We start from the raw sequence: 10,712 nt of genomic DNA on the forward strand, positions 1-10,712 counted from the left end.
CTGTGTGTGTGCATGCAAGTTGCATGTCAGTAGATTAACAGGGAGCAAATGGAATTTAGCATCTTCAACTTAAACAGGTGCTCCCTGATGTGTTGTAAATATTTACATATATTTTGTCAAACCAAGACATCTGTGGAGTGGGCACTAATGAATGGAAATGCTACAGAGAATCTAAAAGCTTTTCTTGAAAACAAGGGAGAGTTACTGTCTCTTTGCAGTTAAGAGTGATAGGTTTTTCTTTGTGAGATGGATAAAGGAGAGTTAAATGCATGCAATGAGCAGGTACTGAATTGCACATAAAACTTAGACAAACTTGCTATTGCTGGTACAATGGGTGGAGGATGTTCTACAGTTTTTTGTCGGTTCAATTTGTGTGGTTTTTGCATCTCTCTCTCTCTCTGAAATGGCTCTAGTAAGTTCCAGTTTCAAGTTGAAATTTTGCATTTTCCAAATTTCACAAGGAAGTGCTATGGTAGCGATCTTTGGCTATTTTGGGCTGGGACCGGGGGTGGGAAGACCAACGGGAGAGCTTCTGTTGTTGTTGACTGACTCAGAGCTCACCAAATTCAGATACTTCCTCTGAGAAATTCATTCACAGTAACTTCTCCTAACCCTCTTAGCCACCTGAGCTCAATTTAGACAGCAAGGGACCCAGAACCAATACTGACAGGTTTCAGAGTAACAGCCGTGTTAGTCTGTATTCGTAAAAAGAAAAGGAGTACTTGTGGCACCTTAGAGACTAACCAGTTTATTTGAGCATGAGCTTTCGTGAGCTACAGCTCACTTCATCGGATGCATAGCATATCGTGGAAACTGCAGAAGACATTATATACACACAGAGACCATGAAACAAAACTTCCTCCCACCCCACTCTCCTGCTGGTAACAGCTTATCTAAAGTGATCATCAAGTAGGGCCATTTCCAGCACAAATCCAGGTTTTCTCACCCTTCCCCCCACCACACACACACATACAAACTCACTCTCCTGCTGGTTGAGACTAATGTGATCAATCACAACAACGAGTGCAACTTGAAATTTGAAAAACAGTAATGCGGCACAAGTTTGACACCAAAAAATGTTTCTCAGTCATGATAGAAAAGATAAATCATGTAAAATTTCATTGAAAAAAAATAAAATGTCATAAAAGTGCTCCAATAAGGAATTTTTTTGCCAAACTCAAAACCAGACAACAAACTATTGTGCTATGAATATTAAATGCAATTCTTAACATTACCCTCTTGGTTCTGCACAGTATATTTTAATTCAAGATTTCTGCTTTCCCTGACTGTGCAGCCCTTGCCTCTTTCCCAAAGGCACCTGCTGGAAAACAGCCGAGTGTATGAGCTGAGATTTGAGAGAGAAACTTTGCAATGACGAGTGAATGGTAACCATGCAACAATACACGTTGGAGTGATCCTTAGACATCATTGAGGGCCAGCTACTAAAAACGCTTATTTTGTTCCAAAGAAAAAAATTGCTCAGGGGATATTAAACATTCAAAATGTAAGATTTATTTTAGAATGCAGAAACTCAGGCTTTAACTACCAAGGAGAAATCCTCATGCTAAGCATTAAACTCGAGAATAACTTAGCTTGAAATTCTCTCTTATTTTCAGCAGGTTGTTATATTGTAGCTCTGCTCCTCCTGGAGCTGTGCAAACATTCAGCCAGAAGCCCAAACCCACTTGAAATCAGAGTGGGTTCAGGTTCTAGCCAAAACCACGAAGGTCAGCCCAGACTGACAAACCTTTGGTAGACATAAGGTTGTTCTACTTACACAGTTGTTCCCTTCTACCCAGCTAGTCATGTCTTCAAAGTCTTGGGACCTTGCATCCTGGTCTCCAGGGACGCTGGAACCTGCCTCTCTTCTGTGGCCTGCTAAAGGTGTCAATTAAAACACAAATTGTATTACCCTCTTGGCCTGCAATGTAGACAATCTGTTTGGCTTCAGGCATGACTCACCTTCTCTGGTATTTAGAATGGGGCAATGGTTTTTACTCAGCACCCTGGTTCCCAGAGCCCCACCTTCTGACATTCTCCTTCTGGCTGGACACACGTTGTGCCTGCCCTCCTGTACGTTTTCTCCCCACGCTCTGTGCCCCAGTTTGGAGCGGCATTTTTCTGTATCCCTCTCCCTAGATCGGGGTCTCATTTTACAACCTCGGACTGCCTTGCCATTTGTACCACCTGCTGTAGAGTGACATTTGACCAAATCACGGTTAGCCTGCACCAGCTTAAAACCTGTTTGTGTTAATACATTCCCAATCCAAAGCATCTGTGCCGCTGCAGAACAATCGCACAGGATTCGACAAACTGCAGCTCAGGGATCCAGCACATTTCAGCTGACTGTGTTGTCCGCTCTTGTTCCAAATGACGCTAGAGAAAGGAAAGGGATTAGCCAACACACCTGATTGATAGCGAACACTACATTAGCTCTGAAAAGTCTCCGGCTGGAGGCACCTGCATGAAGTGCTTTGCCAGTTGTTAAGCTTTCCTTTCTTAGCAAGCTTAATGGTCATTATCAAGTTAGTTTCACTCAATTTGCTTCTACCCGCCTCAAATTTCTAACCAATGTTATTAAAAAAAAACCCTTGACTTCCTCGGCTTGATTTAATTTCCAAGGTATTAAAATTCTGGCAGAATTAAGAAAAACAAATTATGCTTAATAAAAAAGGCTTGGATTGGAACCCCATGTGACATTTTATGTGCAATTTTGGTGTGCAATTAGATTACATACCAGGCCCTGTAAGAGTGGACCTCAGTAAATAAAATGCAAGTTGTACTAAATGTCAATTTAGCAATTATCTCGCCAGTTTCAGCCCCAGTTACAATTTTTCAGGAAGATGTTTGCCTTTAAACCATACCCATAGGAGCTAGAGTGTGGGTTTTTTTTACCGCTTAAGCTTCAAAGAATAACATCTTTTGCTTGAGAATAAATGAATTGCTCTCAGGCCCAGCGTTTTTACCCACCATGAAGCCCCTGGGTGTTGATATATTTGTTATCAACTCCGTAACACAAGCGTCAAGAGAATTCATCTTGGTAGCAAGAAGCAAGGTCAGTGTAAATCAAAGCATTGTAGCGTGGCCATTTAGCTGCTGCAGTCCTGTGTGTCAGGAAGGTTTGCCATTAAAAAATGTAGCTAGCTTTTGGCATTCTATTGAGGTGCAGTAAATTTAATCCTGTTTGTGAGGGTGAAGAAATTGCTTCCTCATTATTTCTTGTAAGCTTAGGGATTTGAGTGGCTTCCAGCATCAAAAGGACACGGGGGGGTGGGGGGGGGGGGCGCGCAACTGAGGAGGTGACCCTCCTCTAAATTTAAAAATCACTTATGCTTTGCATGTCAGCCCACCATACTGCACTTTGTATTGCGTTCTTTCACTTCCAGTCATACCTCCCTTATATGTTAAGGCTGGGGGGAGGCGAAAGGGCAAGAGAGGGAAAGCAGCCTGCACGGGAGATGGTGGGATACCGAGACACAATCATGTAATGAGTTGTGCGTTAGACTCGCAACACGTCAACCATCTGCTGCAGACTGACAGATGGGATGAACAGTGACAGTAGAATGGCTCCTTAGTTTTAGCAGGACATAAAAAGCTTGAAAAATAACACTTTTTTTTCCTCCCGAGACCCACACAGTAGCAATAGAGTTTGGTCACTTGTTCCTGTAAAAAGTGAGTGTGTGTGTATGTGTATAGGCATGTCTGTAACAGAAAACGGGCAAAGCAGTTCAGAATAAATGCAGTTTCGGTCGTTAGTGAGACTCATAAAGCCCTGAAGTTCGTTCTCTTGTGGCCTCACATTGACAGGAAGTAGGTAATGGTGCTTGGTACCTTGCAGAATCAAGCCCTTGGAATGTTTTTGTTTGGTTGGTTTGCTGTTCGTAGTAGTGAAGGGCTAGTCAGCTTCAGAGGGCGCTCAGCTGAAACACTGATGCACAGTGACAGCATTTTGCAAAGGAACCCCTAAGCACACAGCATATGGTAACTGAGCTAAAATGAAGAAGCATTTTGTGGAACTGCTTGTATGGCCAGACTGAGAGTTCAGCTCTTACATCTAAATCAGGGCCAGATTTACAAATTCACTCACCACCCAGCAGCCTGCGTTGTGACACTGAGGGACAGATTTTCAAGATAGTTCAGCATCCAGCAGGCTGGATAGATCTTCTGAAAATCTGGCCACTTACTTAGAAACTTAAATTGGATCTGTGCTCATTTCATAGAATCATAGAATATCAGGGTTGGCAGGGACCTCAGGAGGTCATCTAGTCCAACCCTCTGCTCAAAGCAGGATCAGTCCGCCACTAAATCATCCCAGCCAGAGTTTTGTCAAGCCTGACCTTAAAAACCTCTAAGGAAGGAGATTCCACCACCTCCCTAGGTAACGCATTCCAGTGCTTCACCACCCTCCTAGTGAAAAAGTTTTTCCTAATATCCAACCTAAACCTCTCCCACTGCAACTTGAGACCATTACTCCTCGTTCTATCATCTGCTACCACTGAGAACAGTCTAGAGCCATCCTCTTCGGAACCCCCTTTCAGGTAGTTGAAAGCAGCTATCAAATCCCCCCTTATTCTTCTCTTCTGCAGACTAAATAATCCCAGTTCCCTCAGCCTCTCCTCATAAATCATGTGCTCCAGCCCCCTAATCATTTTTGTTGCCCTCCGCTGGACTCTTTCCAATTTTTCCACATCCTTCTTGTAGTGTGGGGCCCAAAACTGGACACAGTACTCCAGATGAGGCCTCACCAATGCCAAATAGAGGGGAACGATCATGTCCCTTGATCTGCTGTCAATGCTCCTGCTTATACAGCCTAAAATGCCCTTGTCCTTCTTGGCAACAAGGGCACACTGTTGACACATATCCAGCTTCTCATCCACTGTAACCCCTAGGTCCTTTTCTGCAGAACTGCTGCCTAGCCATTCGGTCCCTAGTCTGTAGCAGTGCATGGGATTCTTCCATCCTAAGTGCAGGACTCTGCACTTGTCCTTGTTGAACCTCATCAGATTTCTTTTGGCCCAATCTTCTAATTTGTCTAGGTCCCTCTGTATCTTATCCCTACCCTCCAGCCTATCTACCACTCTTCCCAGTTTAGTGTCATCTGCAACCTTGCTGAGGGTGCAGTCCACGCCATCCTCCAGATCATTAATGAAGATATTGAACAAAATCGGTCCCAGGACTGACCTTTGGGGCACTCCGCTTGATACCGGCTGCCAACTAGACATGGAGACATTGATCGCTACCCGTTGAGCCCGACGATCTAGCCAGCTTTCTATCCACCTTATCATCCATTTATCCAGCCCATACTTCTTTAACTTGCTGGCAAGAATACTGTGGGAGACCGGATCAAAAGCTTTGCTAAAGTCAAGGAATAACATGTGCACTGCTTTCCCCTCATCCACAGATCCAGTTATCTCATCATATAAGGCAATTAGGCTAGTCAGGCATGACCTGCCCTTGGTGAATCCATGCTGACTGTTCCTGATCACTTTCCTCTCCTCTAAATGCTTCAAAATTGATTCCTTGAGGACCTGCTCCATGATTTTTCCAGGGACTGAAAGTCTCTACCTAACTGGGGGCAATGAGCACTTTTGAAAATTCTGTCTGTGGGTTAAGACCACCATATTATTTCCAGGAAATACAAAGCTCTCTTTCTGTCCTATAATCTGAAGTTTGATTTGTTGATACATTTCCTCTGATGCTTCGCTGCCCAGTTGACCCATCTATCTAATGCTTTTGTCTCATCTGGTTTTACAGGACTTCATCGTGACAGTGGTCTTCTCCTTCTTGTGGCTGGTGGGTTCGTCTGCTTGGGCCAAGGGACTGTCTGATGTAAAGATTGCTACTGACCCAGACGAAGTGCTATTACTGATGTCGGCTTGCAAACAGCAGTCTAACAAATGCATGCCTGTGCGCAGCCCTGTTATGTCAAGCTTAAATACTTCGGTTGTGAGTAGATCTGTTTATTTTTTTTACTGTCAGGCAATGAAAGTGTGTGCACCTATTTTCAGCTCTCCAGACATACAGGTTGGGCCACATCCTCAGCTGGTATAAATCAATGTAGGTCCACTGGCTTCTTTGGAAGTTCCTAAAATGTTGCCGGTGATTTGACTGAAAATGCTGCCTCACTGAGATAGTTACCATGGAGAAAAATTATAGACTGACTTACAGGTAGTTTCATTCAACAGTCAGCTCGCTTTGGAAGTGAACATTGGGACTACACCTATAAAATAAGTGTGATTTTATGAATGTATCTCCCACATGTGTGGTGCTCTAATGTGCGGAATATTTATGCCATACCGAGGTAGATATGGTCCCTGCACCAAAGATCTTCCAGACCAAGGTTCCAATGCTTAGCTAAATTTTGAGCCGCCAACAAGCCATTTCCCTTCCTTTGACGCTCCAGCTTTTGCTTATCTATCCATCTGGATGCTCATCCCCATGCATCCAGGATCTAAGCCAGACCATCCATAAGAGCACCCTTCCATACACCCCACCAGTAATTCAGTATCTGCTTGTGTATTGCCTTCTCCTGCAAAGGCGTTTTCTTCAGCGGCAATGAGCTCTGCAGGTGGAACATCAGAGCCCAGCAAAGGTGGCTGCAGCAGCAGCATCGGGATGAGACACAAAATCCAGAATTAGTACGGTGCACGCTCGCACTGCCTTTCCTGGGGGCCATGAAGGGTCTGTTTGCTTTCAGCTTCAATCTACCATCACGTGTTGAAAAAGAAACACTCTGTCTTTGTCTTACGTAGAGCTGAGAGGAAAATGGTCTTCCTGCCCTGGCAAAATGTTCGCGATTTAGACATTTTTTTCTCTATTCAGGTTGGGTCAATTGAAATTTTGTTTCGATTTTGGCTTTAATTTTTACTTTGAATTCCTAAGCCAAGTCATTTCAAAGCGAGAAGCAGGACTGTTCATTTAGAAAAGGGCGAGGGCGGGTGGGGGGTGGGGGGAGAACATTTTGACAAATAAAAAAAAAATTGAAATTTGTCAGACTGGCCTGTTCCCATACGAAGTTTAAGTTTCAGCAAATTGTGAGTGCCTCTAACGCTAATTAATATTACAAAGACGACAGCAAAACCTTCAACCACCAACCCAACAAAATAGGCAAGGCTTTCCCTCCCAACTCCCATCCCCTATAAACCACCATCCCCATCAAGCCCCAACTGGTTAGCTGCCTGGGCAAAAAGATGGGCTTTGCAGCCTCTGTCCTTGACTATTTTGGGGTAGGCACGAACCCTTGTTTCACAGCTGAGCATGTAGCTTCCTGAGCCTTTTGGGAAGGGTTGTCTTTAAATTGCCTTTGCTCATTTCATTAAAAGAAGTGTATTGGATAAAGCTGAACATTACATATATACTGGGCCACAAAAATCATGCCTTTGTACTAATGAATTGCTTTGGTTCTTGTTTAGGTCTTTGGATTCTTGAACTTTATTCTCTGGGCAGGAAATATTTGGTTTGTTTTTAAGGAGACTGGGTGGCATTCCTCGAGCCAGAGGCACCCTCCAGACACCATGGAGAAACAATCAAGCAGCTATAACCAAGGTGGTTATAATCAAGACAACTATGGTCCAACTGGAGGATATAACCAACCTGCAGGCTTTGGCCAACAAGCCAACTATGGCCAGGTGGGTGAATATGGCCAGCAACAGAGCTATAGTCAGAGTGGGCCCACCTCATTTGCCAATCAAATTTAGCATTCACGGAATTTGCATTCCTACACCCCTTATATGTAGACAGTGTAACAACACTAGGTTTCAGTGGCACCAGATTTGTAAAGAAAGTTTAAATAAATTAATACTCCAAGAGAGTATGTAATGTAAATCAAAGATCTAATGGTACCTATTGAAGCAGATGGTGGTGGCTAGTTTGTTATTTTTGTCACTAGACAACTGATGATGATATATTCATCACAGGTGGTGAACTGAAGTATTGTTGTATGTATTGTATAGATAACTTTATGGTAGTTTGTATGTGTACTAAAATGGTAAAAGCATTTTGTAGCCTCAAGTCTGTATTGTGTAATATGCATAACATAATGAAGTAGAATAGAATTTTTCTTCTGCATTTTGGTGAGAAACAGAAGTGTTTTATTCTGATTTCTAAAGATTATTCAGTATATCATGATGCATGTAACATTACTCCTAAATTTTCAAGACTGCCTGTTTGTGATGCTTTAGAGCGTTTGTTTTTAGTATATTTTTTCCAGAGGAATTTTTTTAATTATTATTTTTATTAACCAGTTCCTATGTGACTTAGTGCATGGATAAGCAGTTTCACACCAACAGAATGTTTTGGACCCTGTATATGGAACTTTTCAATTTCTGCCACTCCTTTTTTTGTTAAATGTATGTTTAAGAAAATGTATGTATATTTTATATATTTTGCAGAATTGGGTATATGGCTTACCCAAGTTCTGAATGCTTTGTAACTAAAATGTTTTTCCTTGAGAGAGCATTCAGTAGCATAAATGGTACCTGACCAATGTTTATTCCGGTTAACTAAGCTAAGTATTCATTCTATAAATCACTATTTCTATTGATGTTTTGTGAAAATTTTAACGTGAGCTGTGAAAACTAAGGACCAAGTAACTGTGTTATATGTTTACAAAGGTATTTATTTAATTAGGATAACAGAGGTGCAGATATCAGTAACCAAAACCATGTGAAAAATATGCCATGTGTCATGTACTTAATTTAACAAAACATGGCAAGGACATAGATCATTGTTAGTCAGCATTACAAAGCGTAATTATTCCTTTATTCCGGATGGAAATATTTCTATCTATGCCATTTGAAAATCATTAAATGACACTGCTGTTCCATCATTATGGTGAATGCTGGTTTTGAATAATGGTTTTGGTGCTATCAGTAAATGTTAGGAAACTGGCAAAATCTAAAAAACCTCATCTTAAAATATATAGAGGTCAGATTCCTAGCAGGTGTAAATTGGCATCGCTTCACTGAAGATTTGGACTTTGCTTCTTACAGTACATGGGATTCTGTGTAGCCAAAAGGGTCACCCTAAACTCTCTTTTCTTACTCAGTTTGAAGCCTGAAACACAGCATCATAATCGAAACTGATCATCTGCATTTCTAAATAAAAGTGTATCCGTCTATAATATTGTATGAGCTGTAATGTTAAAAGCATAAAACAGCATAGTCTTATATGATTGTTGTAACCAATTTATGGCTACTCAGTGGATGGATCTATATTGTGATATCTATTTGACCCTAATAAAGCTAATGCATACAATGTACATTTGAAGAGTATGGTGGTATTATAACAGTGTAAAATAAGCCTGCGCTAAACCAAAAAGTTGATAATATTTTAACTACTGTGTTTTGACCTTATAATTCTCATTTTGAGTATTTTCCAAGATTTTTACAAGGATTGTACAGACATACATTTGGAGACATGATTCATTTCTGGTAAGTCAGTGTCACAACATAAAAATACCCAATTTTAACGTATACAGTCCAATTTATGTGTGTGTGTGTGTCTCTCTCTCTCTCCCTCTCTCTCTCTCTCTCTCTCTCCAAGTATTAATAAATCAGTACTGTGTTGTTTAATTGTCCAGAACAAAACAAAAAACTGGAGTGTGTATGTGTGTGGGGGGGTGATCCTTATCTTCCAGCTTTGCCCCTTTAGTTTGGTGCCCCCCAGTTTCTTGAACTGGGGGAGAGACTGTCTCTAGGCACTTGTGACTTTCTGTCCTGAGCTCCCTTAAATGTAAAACAGACATATTGGAATTGGAAAAGGTTCAGAAAAGGGCAACCAAAATGATGAGGGGTATGGAACGGCTGCCAGATGAGGAGAAATTAATAAGACTGGGACTTTTCAGCTTGGAAAAGAGACGACTAAGGGGGATATGATAGAGGTCTATAAAATCATGACTAGTGTGGAGAAAATAAATAAGGAAGTGTTATTTACTCCTTCTCATAACACAAGAACTAGGGGTCACCAAATGAAATTAATAGGCAGCAGGTTTAAAACAAACAAAAGGAAGTATTTTTTCATACAATGCAGTCAACCTATGGAACTCCTTGCCAGAGGATGTTGTGAAGGCCAAGTCTATAATAGGGTTCAAAAAGAGCTAGATGGGTTCAAAAAGAGCTAGATAAGTTCATGGACGACAGGTCTATCAATGGCTATTAGCCAGGATGGGCAGGGATAGTGCCCCCAGCCTCTGTTTGCCAGAAGCCGGGAATGGGCGACAGGGAATGGATCTCTTGATGATTACCTGTTCTGTTCATTCCCTCTGGGGCACCTGGCATTGGCCACTGTCAGAAGAGTGGATACAGGACTAGATGGACCTTTGGTCTGACCCAGTATGGCCGTTCTTATGTTGTTTGCCTATGCAAATAGGAGGCAGCATTGCTTAGTGGCTAGAGCACTGGCCTGGGATTCGAGAGATCTGGATTCTGTTCCCAGCTCTGCCCCTAGTCTGAGAAGTGGCCTTGAGAAAGGCACTTTCCCCTCTCTGTGCTTCAGTTCCCCCATCTGTAAAATAGGGATAATACTGACCTTTGTTACATGCTTTGAGAGCTGTGGATGAAAGTACTATGTAAGAGCTAGGCGTAATTATTATATTATTAAGTTTCAAGTCTAAGCAAACATTTTCATCTGAAAATCAGAACTGAGGGAATGACTTAGTAATAGAACCAAGCAACATATCCATGCTCAAAAAAGAACTTATACAGTAATATATT

At 41.9% G+C, this 10,712-nt stretch overlaps 1 protein-coding gene across 3 annotated transcripts in view; it reads left to right on the plus strand.

Moving 5' to 3' along the window:
* The window catches only part of SYNPR (synaptoporin), a 175,261-nt gene extending 166,002 nt beyond the window's left edge, over positions 1-9,259 (plus strand). For all 3 annotated transcript variants that reach the window (XM_037905526.2, XM_043551779.1, XM_037905527.2), the window contains 2 exons: positions 5,755-5,946; positions 7,413-9,259. In XM_037905526.2, coding sequence (XP_037761454.1) covers positions 5,755-5,946; positions 7,413-7,697 — 477 coding nt within the window. In that variant the 3' untranslated portion in view covers positions 7,698-9,259. The remainder of the gene's footprint in view (positions 1-5,754; positions 5,947-7,412) is intronic.
* The last annotated feature ends 1,453 nt before the right edge of the window (positions 9,260-10,712 follow it).

This window comes from Chelonia mydas, chromosome 7 (genome assembly GCF_015237465.2).
Source record: "Chelonia mydas isolate rCheMyd1 chromosome 7, rCheMyd1.pri.v2, whole genome shotgun sequence".
Lineage (NCBI taxonomy): Eukaryota > Metazoa > Chordata > Testudines > Cheloniidae > Chelonia > Chelonia mydas.